Source organism: Ursus maritimus, unplaced genomic scaffold (genome assembly GCF_017311325.1).
Source record: "Ursus maritimus isolate PB19 unplaced genomic scaffold, ASM1731132v1 scaffold_3, whole genome shotgun sequence".
In the NCBI taxonomy this organism is placed as follows: Eukaryota; Metazoa; Chordata; class Mammalia; order Carnivora; family Ursidae; genus Ursus; species Ursus maritimus.
The window spans coordinates 67,878,564-67,899,338 of NW_024425563.1; the positions used below are offsets into that span (position 1 = coordinate 67,878,564).

At 42.1% G+C, this 20,775-nt stretch overlaps 1 protein-coding gene and 2 long non-coding RNA genes across 3 annotated transcripts in view; 2 read left to right on the forward strand and 1 right to left on the reverse strand.

Annotated features, from left to right (window-relative positions):
- LOC103658737 overlaps positions 1-1,515 on the forward strand; it is a 53,733-nt gene extending 52,218 nt beyond the window's left edge. Inside the window, exons 7-9 of the long non-coding RNA XR_567266.2 lie at positions 471-543; positions 633-738; positions 1,073-1,515. This is a non-coding gene — a long non-coding RNA (uncharacterized LOC103658737). The remainder of the gene's footprint in view (positions 1-470; positions 544-632; positions 739-1,072) is intronic.
- Positions 1,516-2,202: 687 nt separating this feature from the next.
- Positions 2,203-20,775, reverse strand: part of COL1A2 (collagen type I alpha 2 chain) — a 34,968-nt gene continuing 16,395 nt past the window's right edge. The window contains exons 24-52 of the mRNA XM_008686254.2: positions 20,040-20,093; positions 19,475-19,573; positions 19,025-19,078; positions 18,501-18,554; positions 18,297-18,350; positions 17,967-18,020; positions 16,947-16,991; positions 15,707-15,805; positions 14,422-14,529; positions 13,698-13,751; positions 12,695-12,748; positions 11,937-11,990; positions 11,787-11,840; positions 11,584-11,691; positions 11,150-11,203; positions 10,212-10,265; positions 9,100-9,261; positions 8,279-8,386; positions 7,500-7,607; positions 7,074-7,127; positions 6,879-6,986; positions 6,693-6,746; positions 6,194-6,301; positions 5,680-5,733; positions 5,452-5,559; positions 4,884-5,142; positions 4,322-4,506; positions 3,369-3,611; positions 2,203-2,672 (exon numbers count right to left, since the gene is read on the reverse strand). Of these exons, the coding sequence (XP_008684476.1) occupies positions 2,526-2,672; positions 3,369-3,611; positions 4,322-4,506; positions 4,884-5,142; positions 5,452-5,559; positions 5,680-5,733; positions 6,194-6,301; positions 6,693-6,746; positions 6,879-6,986; positions 7,074-7,127; positions 7,500-7,607; positions 8,279-8,386; positions 9,100-9,261; positions 10,212-10,265; positions 11,150-11,203; positions 11,584-11,691; positions 11,787-11,840; positions 11,937-11,990; positions 12,695-12,748; positions 13,698-13,751; positions 14,422-14,529; positions 15,707-15,805; positions 16,947-16,991; positions 17,967-18,020; positions 18,297-18,350; positions 18,501-18,554; positions 19,025-19,078; positions 19,475-19,573; positions 20,040-20,093 (2,751 nt within the window). The 3' untranslated portion in view covers positions 2,203-2,525. The remainder of the gene's footprint in view (positions 2,673-3,368; positions 3,612-4,321; positions 4,507-4,883; positions 5,143-5,451; positions 5,560-5,679; positions 5,734-6,193; positions 6,302-6,692; positions 6,747-6,878; positions 6,987-7,073; positions 7,128-7,499; positions 7,608-8,278; positions 8,387-9,099; positions 9,262-10,211; positions 10,266-11,149; positions 11,204-11,583; positions 11,692-11,786; positions 11,841-11,936; positions 11,991-12,694; positions 12,749-13,697; positions 13,752-14,421; positions 14,530-15,706; positions 15,806-16,946; positions 16,992-17,966; positions 18,021-18,296; positions 18,351-18,500; positions 18,555-19,024; positions 19,079-19,474; positions 19,574-20,039; positions 20,094-20,775) is intronic.
- Positions 7,614-8,186, forward strand: LOC121105844. The gene is made up of 2 exons (XR_005838597.1): positions 7,614-7,836; positions 7,978-8,186. It is a non-coding gene; the product is annotated as an uncharacterized LOC121105844 (long non-coding RNA).

Consider the following 20,775-nt stretch of genomic DNA (forward strand, 5'->3'; position numbering starts at 1 on the left):
TTTAGGCATAAAAGTCATTCCTATGATTACTCTGAGCATTTGATATGCATGTTTGATATATTTCTAATGACAGTGTACTTGAATGTGATATTTTAAAGATTATAACATTCCATTCTAAGCATTTGTTGTTGTTTAATCATCCTCATAAATGTTACTGGGATATCAAAATGTATTTCATTCTTTTCCTATTGCTGTCTATTAGATATACCATTATTCATTCCTCATTAGTATTGATTGGATATACCATCATTTATTTCCTCATTGTTATTTATCAGCTATACCATTGTTTATGGAACTGTTTTCCTGTAATCCCCTGTAACTCATGATTAGATGAATGCCTGTTGGCTTCAGAAATCTGCCTGTTTGGACTCAGTGTGACAGAGAGCACTATGAACATCTAGCACGGTGTTCGGCTCTCGGCTGGTGCTCAGGAAAGGATTTCTTCCTTCTCCACTTTTGCCTTCTTTAAGTCAACTTTCCTCGACTGTGAACCTGAGGGCATAACATATTGAAGGAACCCAGACGCTTCTAACTGGTTATCATGTAAGTTTGCCCTGGCATTTCAGTTAATTTGTCGGGAGCACTGGTATTCTGATTACAGGGGTTTTGTTCTCTTTGTGTCATTTGGTCAGGTGTATGGCTTCACTCTTGCCAGATACAGAATGTTAGGACCCCAAAGGGCTGTGGCAGTCTCCGTACCTGTGGTTTCCCAGCGGATGCACAACAGAACGTTGCAAGGTGCGTAAGAATACTGACTCCTTACTAAATCTTAATTTGGTGGTTGAGGACTGGGAATCTGCATTTTAAAAAGCATCCCTGTGTCCTGATTCAGTTGGTGGATGGACCGTAATTTGAAGTTGCCGTTTGGTTAAGTAGACTTTGGTAACTGTTTAGAGCTGATGTTAGATTTTCATCATGTTCAGTCTTTTGCTTTTAAAACTAATTGAATCTTGAGATGACTTATTTCAGGAGGCAAATATTACAATCAAAATTATGTTCTGCAACAGGAAATAAGCTCCAAATGAATCTTAACATTTTACTTGACACATTACTATGTTTAAGTGTATTACAGATGTCATTGAAAGGTGCAGGGGAGGAAAATGAACTTGATTTGGCAGGTAGGTGTTCATGGTACTATTATCCACAACTGTGCTGATTGACAGCACACACATTACCTCCTAACACGCGTTGTACTCGGTTGCATCAGATTTAAGTGTATGGCATTTTTACTGAGTATTTGAAACTGTTTTAGTTAATAGTATCAATTGTACATAGACCAACTTCAGCCACTGTTTTGAAGTGCTTAATAGATAATAAACCAGAAGGTTCTGTGGCTCTCCGCTTAGCATAAACTTAGGTCTACAATACCATTTGCTAAGTGTTATGTATTTTGAGTAGGGCAAATGTTTTATAGTTCAGAGAAGGACTCTCCCCCCATAACATAGATAGGGAAATTAAACGCAGGAAGGTGAAGTGCTCAAGGTCACTCAGCCACAAGGAGCAGTCAGAATTGGAGGTCAGATCTCCTGGGTCCTTGTTCTCTGCTCTTTCTACTATACCAAATTGCCTTTTTTGCATAGCTTCTATCTAATGAGAAACAGTCTAATGGCTGGTAGAGATGCTATAATCCATATTTATATTGCAAAGAGCATCGAAGCAAGGAATTCTACTCAATATTTTCTTTTGGAAAACCAAACATGCTTTATTTCATTTTTTTCACAATTTATTTAAACATCTCACATATACAAAATAGGTACAATTTAATTTTTCTGCTTGTCCAAGAAACAAGGCTTCTTTTTGGTACCCCGGGAGAGGATGAAAATGAGACTGGCAAAGAACAAATGCTGAATTTAAAGAAGAGGACAAGGTTGGGCAAGTGATCTGCATACTTTTATTTGGGAATCGGATGTAAAATACTGATGCTAAATCAAAAGAAAAAGAATACACAATACAACTCATCACAAAGGCTTATTTCTTCTCAAATTCTTCTAGCACCATCGACGGTCTTCAAGTATCTGAAATACTATTAGCACCTTGGTATTCTGAACAAAACAGAACAAGAACCTCAGCTCATCTCCGTCTGGGTCAGCACCTAATGACGTGGATCACACTCGCAGGAAGGTGTTTTGAGGTAGTTTTAAACCTTTGGAAGTTTGGGTTTTAAACTTCCCTCTGTGGAAGATACTCAAAAGCCACAAGTGGTGCAAATGTTCATGGTTTTTATTTTTCAATTTTTATTTTGGTTTTCTTACAAAGGTTGACATTTTCCACAACAGGTGTAAGAGTGTTGAAAAAAAAATTCCAAATCTTTTTTTTGGGGGGGGGCGGGGAGGGAATGAATGAAATCGTATTGCACTATGCTCTGATCAACCCTTCTCCTTCTCTTTTGCCCACGATTTAAGCAAGTAGATGTGCAGAGGGAATGGAAGGACTCAGCTCTCAGTTAAAAAAGGAGAAAAAGAAATGGCAAATAGAGAAAGTTTTTTCAGATTTCTTTTCTTTTTTTTAATTTAGGTTGAGTTCATTTATTTGAAACAGACTGGGCCAACGTCCACCCTGAACTCTTGGTCAGCACCGCCGATGTCCAAAGGCGCAATATCAAGGATAGGCAGGCGGGATGGCTTATTTGTTTTGTATTCAATGATTGTCTTTCCCCATTCATTTGTCTTTTTCTGTTTAAAAAAGGGAAAAAAAATATATATATATATATATATAAAGCAGCACCATTTCTAAGTCTAGCATCATCATCATCAGAACCTTAGCTATTTAAGAACCGCTTTGGGGCCTGTTCATTCTGAAGTGCGGCCCAGAGCGACATGTTCATTTTTGAAACAGAAGCATCAGTGGTGTTTTTAGGGAGAGAGGTTTCCTACCAGTCTAATTTTTTAAAAGAAAATTTCAATACATATTCCAAGTGGTTTATTGCTACAGTATCATTTTCGGGATGCGTGTGTACCGGTAAGGGAGCTGGGTGGGTATGCTGTGAGTGAATTTTAATTTCTCTTCAATATGTAGCATATTATAGAGAAAAATTACATGCAGACCATACTAATAAGTCGAATAACGTACATATAGCTATAAATTATACCTCGGGACCTTTTAACCTCAAGTAATTTTAAGTTATGGGCAGACATCATCATTTAACAAACACATGTTTAAAGAAAAAAAGCTAATGTATATATTTCAGCATTTCAGAGAATTTCTCCGAAGGCAAGAGCTGATAAGAATCCTCCGGATTTGCCATCTGAATTTAAATAAATACATTTATGAAAATAGACTGAATAAGGTAGGTCTCTCCTTCACCTGTTCATTCAGTGGTCTAAGCTAGAACTCCAACCCTCCCTTCCCCGTATGTCACGATTACTTACAGAGCAGCCGTCCACAAGAACGCTGTAGGTGAACCTGCTGTTGCCCTCGGCAACCAGTTCAACATCATTGGAGCCTTGCAGAATGACAGCCTTGTTCAGGTTGCCAGTCTCCTCGTCCATGTAGGCAATGCTGTTCTTGCAGTGGTAGGTGATGTTCTGAGAGGCATGGTTGGCCAGCAGGCGCATGAAGGCGAGTTGAGTGGCCATTTCCTTGGTGGTTACTCCTTCAACATTATATTCAAACTACAGAGAATAAGATAGAAATGCTAGTTAAGTGGAGAGGAACTCAAATAGTAAGAGTCAAAAAAGGGAAAAAAATAAGGCTGGTCTAGGGAGGAATGATGGACTCAGATCTGAACCTTAGGAAGAAGGTACTTTTATAGGAAACTCAATTCACTTGCCTGCGCAATACGAGAGACCTAGAAGCCATATAGGAACTACCAGGCTGAGGCAAGATCATCTCAAAAAGGTACTTGTTTTAGATAAGCCTTTATATGTATGTTTCTTCTTTAGAATAAGAGTGCAGAGACAGAGAGTCAGACCTCTTTCATTTTTCTGTGATTCCCACCAGTAGGCATTCAATAAACTTGGTGAAGAGATTTGATTAAAAATTCAGAAAAGCACATGTCCTGAGAATACATATGCACGGGCACAGGGCTGTGTGCTGGCCAGCACTTCCTCACGCTAAATGGCACTAGTCAGTTTCTCCAGTGGTTATCAGTTAAGTCAAATTTGAATAATAACTTTAGATTGTATGGATATGTCCAATCACTCCATCTTTAATGTGCAGTCCAGGATAGAACTGCAACTCGTTCTTTTTAATAATGCCATTTTGGTAGAAAAAGAGCACGTTCTTTTTAATAATACCATTTTGGTAGAGGATTAAAATGCAGACCATTGAAATGATCTTAATATTATTTAGTAGGAGAAGGAATGTTTGTAGGATTCCTCACCTGGGTACCACCATTGATAGTTTCTCCTAACCAGATGTGCTTCTTGACCTTGGAATTTCTGTACCAGTTCTTGGCTGGGATGTTCTCAGGTTGAGCCCGGATGCACGTTTCACCAGTGGAGAAATCACAGTGTACTTTGATGGCATCCATAGTGCATCCTTGGTTAGGGTCAATCCAGTAGTAACCTTTAAAAACAAACAAAAACAAGACCCAGCTCACAAAACCTCTCCTTGAGTGGAGCATAGGTTCTAATAATTACTAGACAAAGATTTTGATTCCCATAAGTAACATTGTCTACTGCACATTTAATAGAAAGAGGATGGCTATTTTCAAGATTAGTTCCTCCTCTCCTCCATGAAAAGCCAAATCAGAGTATATCAGCACAAAAAAAGGCAAAAATATATATTGAGAAGCTTGAGACTGGGTGCTGGCTGGGAGAAGAAAATGCTTATTCATTAGGTATGATTCCACATAATGCAATTTTTACCCCAAACTTTTTCATCCTAAATGTCAGCCAGCTCGTGAGAAGGGCTGGTCCGGCTTGGACATCCTGATGACTTACCACTGCTCCACTCGGGGTGGCTGAGTCTCAAGTCACGGCATGTGCGAGCTGGGTTCTTCCTAGAGCCTTCAGGAGTAAGAAGGGTCTCGATCTGGTTGTTGAGGGATTTCAGAGTAGCATCAACTTCATAATCCTTGGGTCTGAGAGAAGGTGGTGAGCGAGGCTGGTCAGCCCTGTAGAAGTCCCCTTCATAACCAAAGTCATAGCCACCACCACTTGGGCCAGGAGGGCCAGGAGGACCAGGGGGACCAGGAGGACCCTGCAAAGGTGAGAGCGAGAAGGAGGAGATTTTATATTTGGTCACAGTGAGAGACATCAATGACAGCAGATTTTCAGTTGAGTGTCACACACAAGCTTTTTCTAGGAAGTAGAAAAGAATAATTCAATCCCAGGCATACTTGCAGGGATGGGCTGAAATAGCTCCTTCCATACAATCTTTACATGTTTTAGAACTAACACGGAAGTAGGGGACTACTTAAATGCGTTGTCACAGCCGTCTTGGGTTAGTCTGAAGAGAATATTCCTCAGGTCTGTGATTTTCTTTATTATTGCCCAGAATGATACTTACAGCAGGACCTTGGCTCCCCTGAGAGCCACGGACGCCAGCAGGTCCGACTGTACCAGGATGTCCAATGCGACCGTCTTTGCCAGCGGGGCCAGAAGGACCAGCAGGACCCTAGGGAAGGACACCAAGTCTGAGTGAGTCAGTGAAAACCCCATAAGGAAGCAGAGCTCTGGGACTCCCTCCCTGCCATAAGCTCGATTTCAGAGACCAAGGTCTCTTAGGTTGACCTACCCTAGGACCGGCAGGACCCACAGAGCCAGGTGCACCTTGATCGCCATGTTGACCCTTGAAAGAGAGGACAGGAAAAATCACACTTTCAGAACACATGTTGACAGATTTTTTTTTTTAATTGAATGGAAAACTTCTTTAGTTTCAATGGACTCTGGATTGAGAAAATTGAAAATGTAAAATGGGGCTCTTTTCTCCCATTATGTCTATTATATTCAATTATATTTTTTTCTACAAGCTATTTCAGCAGTGCAATATTAGTCATTCCTCTAATTATATTTGTTTTAAGTGGGGTTGAAGGACATTGTTGCCAGGAGATTTTAATATATGTATATTTTGATCTCCCTTAACCCTCACCTTTTTGTGTTGGGATGAAATAGCATTATCTCTGTGAGATGGAATCAGCCAGAGAATGGGAAGTGAATATGATGTCATTCATTTTAGAGTAAGAGCAGTGAAAATTTGAGGAAGATCATTTAAGATCCGTATACATGCGGGATGTCTACACTTTACTTACAGCAAGACCAGGAAGACCTTGCAGCCCATTGTGTCCCTTTAAGCCAGGAAGACCTCTGGGCCCCTTGTCACCAGGCTCTCCCTTATCACCTCGAACACCTTGTGGGCCCTGTAAAGAAAAAGGAGGACAGACAGGGCATTTACCTTCTTTTGAAAATGACACTCACTTCCCCACAAATATTGCTTTATCTGTTTACAGAGCTAACTCAAGACATGCAAAGGTTAAAAAGCCACGTGGGTGTTACACCCTTCTATTCCCCTAATCTTCTTTAGTTGAGCCTCCGTTAAGCGGCTAGATTTTTGTGATTATTTAATACCAACAGGCAGAAGAGATTTGAAATAGAAGAGACTTAGAAGCTATTTGTAGCAATTCGCAACATGGACTGAATTTTTTAAAAAATAGGAAGTCTAGCTTGTATATTATTTATTTTCTTCATGGACAGTCTGGACTGAGTTTCCTTAAATGTTAATTTGTGAAGAAATCGTCACCATGTACGTACACTAGGACCTCTTGGACCAACAGCTCCGACGGGACCCACAGCACCAGCAGGACCCTGCAAATTGGAGAAGCAAAACCAAACTTGTCAGCCGAGCCCAAGCTCCTCCCCCTCCAAGCCCGCACAGTTGCCGACTGTGGGGAGGGCAGAGTGAGGACAGCACTAAGGGACTGGTATTTACAAACTTACAGGTTCACCACGGTTTCCATGTTTGCCAGTGGGACCCACAGGGCCATGAGGACCAGGTGCACCCACAGCGCCAACGGGTCCAATGTTGCCAGGGTAACCGCGCTCTCCCTACCAAAGGCAAAGTGAAGTTGAGCATCCAGCTGGCTTGGATTTTAGTCACTTTTAAATTGGAGAAAGACAAAGAGGGGTGCTGACCTTGTGTCCAGGTTGACCATCGCGGCCTGGGGGACCATCGTTCCCAGGGTTGCCCTGTGAAGATACCACAGCAAGTAAGGCGCCCAGTGAGGCTCTTCACCTCGCCAGCCCCTATAGTTCAGCTTCTCTGTCTTTATCCCTCCCAGGACTCAACAGTGAACCCCCAGGCAGATCGTCAAACATGCCAGTTAGAATTTGCCAGCTTAGTTTTCTTAGAGGCGTTTTTACTATTTTGGCCAACTCTGAAGTATACTATGTAAAGAGCCATCCCCCCAGCCCAAGTAATTTTTCATATTTTCAATAGCAGGAGTGGTCAGGACACAAGATATCATGGGGAAACAGACCATCTCGTTCAGAGACTTGGAACAAGTTGCACACAATGGAACACAGCTGGGTTTGCTTATACAGACCACGTGTTAGACTCACATCACGACCAGCTTCACCAGGAGCGCCGTTGACTCCAGGGGCACCCACAGCTCCGGGGGGACCACGAGCCCCAGGTGGACCAGAGATGCCGAGAGGTCCGGGTTCCCCCTAGACGCGGGGAAGGCGAAACATTCCTCTCATTGGACTGAGTGCAGATCTCACCCTCCCAACACAAGCCCCGCTAGGAGAGTCCAGTTTGCAAAGAGAAAGTGCAGTGAGAGGGAATGGGCCACAGAATGGCAAGAAGCACCCCTCGGCGTTACGCTCGCCCTCGTCCCAGGTCCTACACACTCAGATGGTCAGCTTTATGTAATTTTGGAACATCGCTCTGTACTAGGTGAGCCTAGCTGCATCTGATCTCCCAAATGAAATGAATTCATAAAGTTGAGAGAGTTTGTGGAGAGGATTCCTAGTTGCCGGCATGTGTAAGAGTTAATGGAATGATTCAGAACTTCCAGAGTTGCATATTCTTCTACAGGATAAATGATGCCAGCGTTTCATACTGCAGAGGAGTAACTGCAGTGAGAGCTCATACAGTTCTGAAGCAGGTAAAAAGAACAAAAATCATTCTGCATAATGTTAAGCTGTATCTTTATAGCATGTGTCTAAGGTGGTATTAAAGCTTCGTAGATAAGTGACATGTGATCTGTATAAAGAAAATGCCATGAATAAAAAATCTTAAGTGGAGTTATTCAGTGATCAATCTGTCACATCTGAAGTGGCAGCTTTTAAAATCTTTTATTATGTTAATGAGAAGAAGAATGGTGTCAAACACTTACCACAGATCCAGAAACACCTGGTAGACCACGTTCACCTCGAGAGCCTGGGAGACCCAGAATGCCAGGAGCACCAAGGAGACCTTGAGGACCTGCGGTGCCAGGAGGGCCCTGAACAAGAGGAAAAATACCATCACTGGTGAGCCCTAAGGTGATGATACAGGTTGGCTTGAGGATTGTGAGAATAAGCTATCCTCAGTTCAGAAAAAGGCTAGTGACCTCCTAGTAGGAACACATATCCTTGGGTATCTTTTCTCCAGTGATGACAGGGAGTTTACAGTTTGGTAAGTGTATCTCTTTGTACCTGGTTCCTCCTTGAGATCAATGGAACAACAGTGAAAAGTATGGGATTGAGATTGAGGAAGCCATGTGGGGTGGGTGCAATAGAGTTTTTATAGAATCTATGCCAAGAAGCCAGTTTTGACCTTGGCCTCTAACTGAACCCGGTCCAGTAAAGGCACATTTCAGAGTAACGGTGACACTGGACAATGCATGTTTAAGAGACTGGTAAAAAACTGAGCCGGATTGGTTTACAATAGGATGACCACGGCGGTGGGATTCTGTTCTAATCCCAGGACCAGTAAGGTGCCACTCTGATAAACAGTGAGTTCCTTCATTTACTGTCATCCCCGTCTAGTGCCTTCTAAGCAACTGCCGAAGCTCTGACACCCCAGTATGTGCTGGACAGATTTCCTGGCTCCCCCGAGCTCTACGTGAGAGCCTGCAATACTTATCAACAAATATGTGCCACTTGAAGATCCGTGTAAAGGCTTTATTGTAATTCAATACACGGTTTTACGAGAGAGGAGCTTGAAGTCACTTACAGCGGTACCAGGCTCTCCAGAGGGACCCTTCTCGCCGGCAAAGCCAGGGGGACCATGTGCACCTGTTTCTCCCGTTCGGCCAACTGGACCTTGGTCACCCCGAGGCCCACGGAGTCCTTCTTTACCAGCAGCACCAGGGGGACCAGGAGGGCCGGTGATACCCTGTGAGCAAATGACAGAGTCATTTATTCTCTGTTAATCATCACAGACCTGGGAGAGAGCAGCTGAGGTTCTAGAGATGAAGATGCAAACAGTGTGAAGCAACAAAATGGCATCCTGGCCATCTGGGGGCCTGTGGAAGCGCTGTCACCTTCCTCCCTCCTCCTGAGGCTGTAATAAAGTAACTCACTGAGGTCGAGGCTATGGCAAATGTCTGTGAGGAGAAGCAATGTTGTGCTACCAGGCCCCTGGCGTTTTGGAATCAGAGCTGTGGACGGTGACAAGAGTTAGTCATAAATGAATGGGACTTCGGGTTTGGGAGGAGTCTGCTGCTTTCTTTTTGAAGAAAGCCAATACTGGCATTTTGTTCATAATTGAGGAATCACATATGCTCTCAACTAGGTTTAATTAAATGCCTATAGGGAATGAAGACTTTTCTGTTATGAACCTGTAAAAGGATTCCAAGAAATCAACATCTTTGCTATTTTTTTTCCTTGAAACCTTAACCGGAAGACTTAATCCTTAGTAATTAATTAAATTCTCTTGAGTCCTGACAGGAGAGTCTGAATCAGAATTAAATTAGAGGCCAAACCACCTTTAAATTCAGGAACAATTATACCTTAACAATGGAGGCAGAATGTTGGCCATAAAGGGTAATTAGATATTGAAATATCTGATATGTGACTAAAACTGTTCTGTTTTTTATTTTTAACGAAGAGACCATGCCCCTAAAAGGGGACTTGTGTTCACATGAATAAAAGCCTTTTAAGCTGATCTTATAAAATATAATTTGTGATGATTTTGCCTTAATGGTTCAGGAAAACTGATTTCAGACCAGGAAAGTAATAGCAAAATATTAGTAGCATGTTTCCAGAGAGTTTCTTACCAGTTTCCTACTAGAGGCAAGGCCTTTTGGCTAGACTAAATGACATATTTTGAAGTGATTTACTTACAGAGGGCCCAGGAGGACCAGTTCGTCCAGCAGCACCAGGGAAACCAGTAGCACCCTAAGAACGAAGCACATTAAAATTCCACAATCAATACCAACTCTAGGGATTTGGGTAAGATGGAAATTTCTCCGCTAGCCAATCCTCAATACATGTGACCGAGGATGGACCAAGGAGTAGGTAGGTAGTGGCAGCCTCATATGGGGTATGATTGAACAAGGACCCCGAAGACCCTCCAGCTCTGCACCTCTCTGACCAGCATGCCCCCGTTGCAACACCCCTATTTTGCATTAAGGCTCTGATGGTCCTTTTTGAAATGTTAACATATAACCTGACGGTTGTAAGAACAAGCAGATAAGACACATGCCGTTATTACACTTTGGTGTGTATACCACAATCTTAACAATCTTAACCACCTGGCTGCGTGCGAAGGAAATGGACACTGGAGCGGTACTTTTGTTTCCAGAGGAAGGAACAACGAAAGACCAAGAGTATTAATTGCTGTCCAATGAGAGCAGGAAGGAGTCAGTGCAGTTCATTCCTAGGGAGGCCCGGGTCCTGAAGGAGTCAGTGTAACAGCGCTGGGCGCCAAGAGAAAGGGCATGGTCAGGCAGGAGAAGGGGGGCATCAGCAAAAGGCTAGGGGGTACCAGAAAAATTATTTGTATCCGTTTCACAGTTCAACAACCTGGGGTTCACTTTGGTTATTACCTCAGGTGTGGTGGTAGCAACATCCACTGCACTGAGTTCCAGTTGGGATTAAGTTAATATCCCATGATCTAACAGTAACTTCAATATCAGAATTTCTCTGAAAAAAGTTAACTGGGATCTCAAGAGTCTCATTATAGTTCAGAGTAACCAAAAATCTCCAAACTTTCAGGTTTTTTTTTTTTTTCATAGAGTCTAAAGAAAGACATGTTATCAGAGTCCATTGTAAATACTCACAGGGGGGCCACCATCACCACGACTTCCAGCAGGACCAGGGGGACCATTTGGACCCTAAATGGAAACAAAAAAATACATGGGGTCAAATCACAAGACAGTTCTTAGAAATGTTGCTTTTTTCTTCAAAGGTATCATTCCCATGTCCATTAGAGGCCAATCCAGAAATTAAAAATGATTATCTGTGTCATAAAATAAATGTTCTTACTTCAGTGTGACCACCCTCACTGGGTTACCGAAGAAGTAAGATGAGACAACGTTTATGAAACATTTACAAATTATAAAGTGGAATGCAAATGTTAATTCTTATTTCTTAAATCACCTTCTATCTAATCTGTTCCTGGTATATAGCAGGCACTTGATTGATCTATGTTGAACTGTAAGATTTCATGGGTAACGGACACAGGCCGTGTTGACCACCAGTGAATTCAACTTACAGATGGGCCAGCAGATCCGACGGGGCCTGTGGGACCAACAGGACCATTTTCACCCTTGGGCCCTTTGGTTCCTCTCTCTCCTTTAGCACCAGGTTGACCAGCAGCACCCTGTTAGAGAGGAAGAGTTGTGGTCAGGTGTTCCAGCTCACTCTCCTTGCTAGCCTGGCATGTTTTCAGATTAGCCTGCATCATAGGATACTCACAGCGGGACCCGCAAATCCATTGGGGCCAGCGGGACCGACCTCACCACGTTCACCCTAGGTGGGAGAGGGATTTAAGAATGTCACAGCGATCTTCGATTCGTTAAGGTCTAAAAGTTGTGAGTGTCCCAGATGACCCAGGTTTCCACTTACAGGGCTACCTCGAGGACCAGCAGGACCAGCAGGACCGGCAGGACCGGCTTCACCCTATAATGGGACCAAAGAGGAGTCTGTCAACAGGCTTCACATCGATGCTCACAGAGGAGGTGGGGAGAGGGACCTCTGGTAGACACTGCACTCCTGTCAGAACTTGCAGTTGTGTCAGAAGAGGAAACTAATGCGCACCTCCGGGAGTAAAATAAAATGGATTCTTACTGTGCTTAATGTATTCATTTTTGGGGTTGAAGTGGTATTGGTCATACACTTGCAAAAACACTATAAATCCGTGCCCACAATATGAGGAGGAGGACATTTTAATTTTTAGATGGACCCAGAGCTGATCTATGTGCTGCAATCCGTGCAGTACAATAAATAAGGTCTATTTTAAGTGGACTGTTCGATGTGAAATGGGCACACTATGTATTTTATTGATTTTTTACAATTGAAGGCTTTGAGGAGGCTCAGTGCATTAGGATATTGTTAATGGGCAACAGGGAAAGTCTTTAAAACAAATGATAGGGATGAAAGTATAGATCAGATAGCTGGCACGTCTATAGGAAGGGAAAGAGAACTTTAAACACACAGCATTTGTTTCCTACAGCCCCATCACAACAGATAGGTTTTTAAATAAGTAGGCTTTATACCAAGCCATAAAAATGAATTGTGGGGGCTCTCTGGGGTGAGGGCAGGCAGGACACTGTGGATGCTGCTATTGGCTCCGAGAGCTGTGACTCGTGAAAATGCATGCTTACCCGGTCACCAGTGGCTCCAGCAGGACCAGGGGCACCTACGGCACCAGGAGCGCCCTAGCACCAAAAGGAAGCGAGTCTTATTAATTACACCCCCAGGCCATCAAAAGTGACCCCTCCTATCCCCCCTCCCTGAGCTTAGACCATGACCGAATGCTGTCACTGCACACTCGGGGTGGACGCTGAGAAAGCTTTTGATTGCACTTCAGTTCTAATGATCAAAACTATTAGAAGCGGCTCTCGGGAGGAATGTACCCCAGTGATCAAGGTGACGGACGTGTGGAAGTCAAGGGCAGGTTAGGAATTGGGGAGATCTGAACTCTGCTCTTGTCAAATTCCCTGGAGAGCAGCAAATGAGTAGCCTTGTTTGAAACCTCCAGGACTGTGGGATTCAGAGAAAGGACTATTTTCAATGTGCCGGAGTGAGTTATCAGCTCTGAGGGAAGTTTGAAGAAGAACCCAGGTAGCCGATGGCCTGAAGAGTCATGCTGCCAACGCTCTAGGCTGGATGATTATACGTTCGTGCCAGGATCGTCGGCATCTCAGCTAACGGCTGGCATGAACAGCTAATCACTGGGGCTGCTCTTTGAGTGATCAATTCTTAGGACACACATTTGAATAAATGGGGCCTTGTTAGAGGTTCTGGCTTCTTAAAATGTAAGTTACTGTTTTTTTTTTTTTTCCCAAAGTCCTATAATAAACAATCACTTAAAGTTCTATTAAACCTACCTAGAGTTTTTGGTTTATAGATTGTACTCAGTATAGTTAACACTGAGGAAGGTAGAAAATTACTCAGGTTATGATTTTCAAAGAGATAAGTTCTGTTGAATCTTTCTTTTGGAACATGTTAAGTGATCCTACTAGTCATAGATCCAGGAAGGGAAGGAAGCTGTTTACTAAATCTGGATCCTTCTTTTGTCAGCTCCGTTTTGGAAAGCTGCTCAACTCAAATCTAGTGAAGTGTAAAAACAACAGTCTAAGTACAAACAAACAGAATTCTACTCACACGGGCACCATCTCTGCCTGGGTTACCAACGTCACCTCTGAGACCAGTTTCACCCTGAAAGTATAAAGCAAGAGCCACTTTTGGTTTTCCGGCCAACTTTTTGAATCAAAATGAATCTGCAGTGGTTTTACAGAAAATCCTATACACCTTCAGTCATTTAACATTCAGTAATGTCATGAGTCCCTACTCTTCTCTAGGATGCTGAATGAGGAAAAAAAAAATTAGGGAAAAAATAATTCAGGGCCCTCTCCAGATTATCGTTAAATATTCTTTTCTAATTTCCATACCCTCTCCTGCGGCATAATCAAGCAAGGTACAAATTCATGTGGACGGAATTACAAGGCAACATCACAATGGGCTTCGGTGCCTGATCCTTCTTACGGCATAACTAATGCAGCAGCACGGCTGACAGCTGTTCAATATAGCTTCTTCCCATTAATTAGGGCAGGATGAGGCATTATTGTTAGTGGCATGAAAATGAGCCTCATGTATTACTCAACACCATCTGTTTGCGTGAAATTCCATGGTAGCAAGGAATTTTGCCAGATTAGTGAGTTTAGAAATGCGTAGGTGCTAGGTGGCAGAGGGAAATGTGCAGGGATAGATATCCAAATGCTACCAGACCACCTACCAAGAACTGTAAAAGAAACTGGGCAGCCCTGTGCGGCCTGCTTTGCTAGAGTTCCTCAACAACACGTGTTAAGGTCCCACAGTGAGAGGGTACCTTTTCTCCCTTGCCTCCAGGTATGCCGGCAGCACCCCTCTCTCCTGGGAGTCCGCCGGGACCAGATGGACCCGCGGTGCCCGGAGCACCAAGCACACCAGGCTCACCCTGGAATCAAACACACGTGAAATCAATTATGTCAGCGGCAAAAGAAGAAAATGAAGACTCGAACTCTTGAAGGATTCCAATTTAAACATTTAATAGCTGGCATTCTTGCCTGCTTAGAGACACAAAGGAGGGCTATTGAGAAGCAGGGAGACTGTAATGGAGGGAGATGCTATTAATGACACCGTGGCTGAAGAGAAGAGAAGTGGGAGTGGGCGGCCGGGAGTTTTCTATAACCTGCTCGCGGTGCTCTTCAGGCGGAAAAGAAGAGGCCCGGACAATGGGAGGCGCACAGTGAAAAATGTTTGCCCCCAAACCTTTTTCAAGGATAAGTCTCTCAGCCCACACAGGAAATACGGAGAGAAACCTTGTCAAATGGGGAGATGTTTACATTTTAATCTCAAGAGTGGGGACTATAGCTTCCACTTTATATAAAAACCCTACAATTCCACATACTTCAGACCTATTGACTAACTTCTAAGAGAAAACTCTTTGAGAGTACCATCCTCTGGACCGTGTTTTCTTTCTTGTTTCCTCTCTCCCTCTTAGCTTTTTATTTTTTTTCCTAATATCCTTCCACCTACCAAAATAGCTTTTTACAGCTAATCTTTGCATTTTTCTTTCCCCTGAAAGCTAAGATGCAGGAGTAGTAGGAATTGCCTTCTCTTTATTGTGGTTAAAGTAATCTGTTTTTCAGGAATGTGTCATTTCACCTATTTTAAAATGTAAACCAGATTCTATTTTGAAACTCAAGTTGTCAGGCTTATGTTTTGGGGATGAATATATTGTCCAGTTAGTTTCTACCTCTCTTATTATTAGAATTTAGACTACCTTTGGAAATTTTACTCTCTGAAGTAGGACGGTGAGAAGGTGAAACCTTGTTCTTAAAAATAGTGTCCAAATGTATGTGACGTGTCTCGATTAAAATCAAAGTATAAACAGTGTGATGACACAAGAGTAAAAAGCCATACTAATTCATTTATGTCCGTAGAACACTGGGACTTTCCTTCTTTTGGAATAATTCAGGTCCACTGGAATCAGACTGTCATTTACTGTGATGGAGTCATCACAGAGTAGGAAATAAAAAAATCTGAAAAATAATTCATTTCCTATTGTAAACGATCTAGTTACTCTAGAGGAATAGTGGGCCAAAGCAGCAATAACGGACAGAAAATTTTACCTTGTTTCCATCGGGCCCAGGGGGTCCAGAAGGACCTCGGCTTCCAATAGGACCAGAAGGACCAGCAGCACCACTTTCCCCAGGGGGCCCACGCTCCCCCTGTAAAAGAAGAGAGAGAAATTAGAGTGTTGCACTCCTCATCGCTTTCAGAGATACCATTTTACACATCAGAGTTCATGCTTGTCAAGCTTTTGAATCCTGCTCCTGCCATCAACAAATCACTGTTTTTCCTTAATTTCTCTACTAGCAAAATGAACGGATGGGATGAGATCATCTCTCAAGTCTCATTCAGCTTTAATGTTCTGTGGCTACAACTCCAGAATGTTTTTCTTCTAGAGTATAATATTTAACCTTGGAATTCATTTTTTTGTGGCTTTATTGTAATAGATCCATAGGTAAAGATAAATGCCAGTTATGCATGGTATTCATAGGGTAAGACTGTCGTTTTAGGAGAATAGAAACGCTAGGTGTAGATAGGATTAGATATTCTCATAGGTACCCTCCCTTTTTATAATCTTATGCAATAGTGATGTAACAGTCATAATATTTAACAGGATATACACGTGTGTGTGTCTGCATGTGTGTATCAATCTACCCGCCTGTCTGAGATAATCTGTCCCGATTACATGTCAGCGTCACCATGACGGGTATTCCACGGGCAAAGTATTTAACATGTATGTAGTCCACGTTGCAACTGTTTCAAAGGCCCTTGTTATAATTATGGTTCTATGATACTAAATTTGTTTGGGCCTCCTAGATATACAGTAACTAACCATGTAACAGGATACTTGAGGGGCAAACTCATCATTCCAGTTATTCTAATGACCACAGACAAACTAAATCTTTTTTATAAGAGCAGATTCATGATTTCAGCTTTAGACTTTAAACATCAATGCACATTGCAAACACTGATTTTAAATCTTAGTAGGATATTACTTTTCCTTGGCTCAGGTTGAGCCACTTTCATAAATATATCATACTTGTCTATATAAGTTACTGAATATGATATATGTATTAGCTCATTTATGTTTCTTATAACTGTAGTTTTTGGCTAAGAAATATGAGTAAATTTTAAAAAATCTTTCAATTAAGAAATCATATGTTCTCTACAGATTATGTTTGACTACAGGAGAGTGTCAGGAACTTGTTGCAAGGTCATCAATAGCTTTTAAGAGAAAGCACCACTTGTTTTAAAAACACATTGCCCGAAGTTTATGAAAGTAAATTAAATAACACTTACTCTTGGACCAGCGGGACCAGGGAGACCAAATTCACCAGGGAGACCCTAGGCAGAACATGATATAGAAATCATGAAATGTATATATGTTCTTGAAACCCACTTATGATTATGATATTTAGGTAAGTTTCAAAATAACCAAACAAAGCCAGCTAGGCTCTAGCTCCCTGGGTGTATAAAAGTACAGGGCTATTAGGAACAAGAGAATTTTCAGTTGTATATGGACAGATACAAAAAGTGAGAATTCCATTGATATCAAAGATATTTTTATGCTAGAACCTGGTATCTGAAAATTTAAGTTTCCATTACTTAGTGTATTACTTTAAAAAATGACAAAACAAACTCATTTGATAATATGATAAATAATGATGAACAATATCAGACATTGCCTATTTTTAGGTATATAACAGACTGCTTTCTTAATAGAAATGATCATATTCTGCACATTACCTAGTTAATTGTATACCCAAGTGTATCTCCTTTATTACTGACCAGCTGTCTCCTTAATGTGCCCCACTGTTGACAAAGGAGACCAGGCCACAGAATGTAACTGAATTGAGGCACATTCATCACAATTACCAGAGAAAATGACTCAGAACTCCTGCCCTGATTGTGGCTAGCAGTGTCATGTCTGAATGCCAAGAAAAACATTAAACGCAATTTTTCAGGGTCTAGTTTGATGGAAAAGCAGTGCATTTACTTTCTCACTATGGGAAAGGAAATAATTTGCATGTTAACATTACCAAGAACAATACAAAGAGGCTATTAAACGTAATGTTCACTGATATATTTTCCTTTCATAATGCAGTGTTTCATTCAGTCTTTAAAACAAAGGAGTTGTTATTCCAACGAGAAACTGGGTTTATTCTCTCCAAAGTACCAACGTTAAGTAGAACACTATCATTAACATATGAAATAGGAAGTTTCTTTTTGCCTATTATAATTGCATTGCCCTTGGCATTCACTATGGGGGAGAGGGGAGTTCCAAGTTTTGGTAAGCCTACTATCCCTTGTTTTACTCACCCTTTCTCCTGGTTTGCCAGCTTCACCAGCTGTACCTGCAGGGCCAGGCAGACCCTAGAAGAAAACCACAAATCTCAATCTTATGGGTCTATTCAGAGGATTTGCTAATAATTGTTTTTTTCTGGATGCTATCTGATATTGATGTGATAACAAACTATTCTATGTTATAAAGATCTACACAAAAGTTTGTCTTGAAAAAGTGTACCCTTCTTTACTTCTGTTCTGAAATCATGGTCTGTGTGGTGGTGGGGGGGGGTGGGCAGTGCTATGGTGATTTATAGCCGGCTAGGCTGACCAAAGTCAGTATTCTGTAGGTTTCAGTTGATTTACCTGGAAGCCTGGAGGACCAGCAGGACCCTGTTCGCCTTTTCCACCTTGGACGCCCTGAAAGTAACAGTAAAGACAGCGTAAGTAGAGATGTATGCCACCATTGCGGTCTACCTGACAACTGTTGGACTGGAAAAAAGAGATCGTCATTTGGCAGGACTAGATTCATTCAGGGCAGCAAAGGACAAGAAGGGGAGAAATACTCACTTGTGGTCCAGGAGGCCCCTGAGCACCATTATTTCCATCAGGACCTGGAGCACCCTACAATATTTCACAGAAAGGCTCAGCGTTACCTGTGAGTCAAACAGTTTAAGAAGGCTCGAAGCTTCATGCGTTACTTTCTCAACGCGTATCACCTTAGCATGACTCACTGTGGGTCCCCTGTCCAAATACCAACTTTTGGTATGGCTTGTGGGGAGTCCATCGACAGAGGGCAATTTATGAAGTCCGGAGAGTGCTACTCACATATGCATAGCTTTTTAATCATAGAATAAATTAAATAAAAATCAAATGCACCCATAAATAATTTTGACCTAATACACATGGATTTGTTAGAGCTCCACTACCTTGTAAGTGTGGTTGAAAAAGAAAAAACACATTTTGTGACAGTAAAAGGATCTTTGGGGATGCCATTTTGAAAAGAAAATGACAGAACTTTATCAGATGGCCTCAAAGGATGTGTGTTTCCTAAGTGAATACTCCGTGGGCAGATACTCGAAGTCAGCACCTACCCGAGCACCAGCAAGACCAGCATGACCTTTCTCACCAGCTTTGCCAGGTTCACCCTAGGATAAACATTAAAAAAAAGTACACACTTAATGTCAACTTAACCATGACAATTTTGAAATGTTCATTTCTTGCTTGCTTTTCTTTTTTTACAGTTCCTAGTCTTTGAATTCCTTCAGCTAAGGCACGCTCCATCATCTTGCAACTCCAAGTACAATGAGATACAGGGGTGTCTGCAGGGGCGCAGACTCCAGAGACGGATTTCCACCAGCTGTGCGATGATATCCTGGAGACCAGGCGTTACTGTGCTAAGGGGCTTGCAGTGTTCTTGTGTTGAAAGGGACCCCGCCCCCCCCCCGCCCCGAGGCAGAGTGGACTGAGGGCTGCAGAGCAACGGAGTTTTGGTGAAAGGTGGCACAGAAGGGCCAAGGGAGAAGAGGGTGTGGTGTTCTTACACTGGGGCCTTTGGGTCCAGGGAATCCGATGTTGCCAGGCTCTCCTCTTGCTCCAGCTGGGCCAATCGGTCCAGGCCTGCCGTCAATACCAGGGAGGCCCTAAAACCAGAGTTTACTTAGAGTTCACTCAGCATCGACCCGGGTCTCCCGACCTCAAGCCTGTGATGCTGCCATAGGATGAAACAGAATCATTTTCTGAACGCATAGAGCTTGCCGGTATAAAGTGTCAATAAATTATGAATCCATTTTCCTTTTCTAAATAGGATGTCTGTACACACACAGCCAAGTCAATCTCATAGGTACCCAATTCCCTCCTTCCCCTCCCTTTCCGTACCCTCGTCACCCTCTTCAATTTTCCCTGCCATGCTTTTCTTTTTCCTTCCCTCCTTCCAGTCCTGCGTTCACTCCGACTCCATAATTACAATCTATTACTTTGCGTTCCCAGATGATGTATGTGGCTGATATTTATCTTCAGTGTGTTCATGTATAAATAAGCCACAGAATAGACTTGATAAGGGTGCAATAAGTGTCCTTGAAAATATAATGGAAAATGAGCAGTTCTTACCATGGGACCTTCTTTACCAGCTGGGCCAACATTTCCAGGGGCACCAGGAAAACCCTATAAAATAAAGGAGGATGCTTTCATGTTGGCACTTTAACGCACATACTCGAGGCTCCAATTTATTAAAATCTCACAAAAGCACTCCCCCCCTCCGACTATCTGTTTGTTGCCTAGGGTAAATCATTAGGGGTATTAGCCACTAGCTGGAAGGTATGAAAAGAGCTCTGAAATCTTTCTTCTATTTTTTATGCTTTTCCTTTCATTGGAGTTTAGTGCAACTGATTCATTTATGGATACCTCAAAAAACTGTGAAGCAACATACTATAGGGGCAAAATGTATCCTGTTATTTACCTCATAATAGAAAAACAAATACTTTTAGTAAGCAATTTTCAAAGTGGATTTTTTATTGCTATATTTGGTGTCTTTATTACTTGTTTATGGTACAATTACAGATGATATTCACCCATAAGAGATAATGGAGGCAAAAAAAATCACTCTATTGCTATGGATTAGAGTGTCTACGAATCTAAAGGTCATTTCTCCACAGCTAGTGTGATGCTGAATACATTAAAGCACTTTGTGATTGCTGGAAAAATGATTTCACTTATGAATCTAATACACTGAGAATGTATAGTCCTAATACATTTCATGGACACCTTATATAAAACTCACAAATTGAGATAAAAGATTCATGCTGATAGGAGAATCAACCTAATTTGGATATATTAAAATAAATCT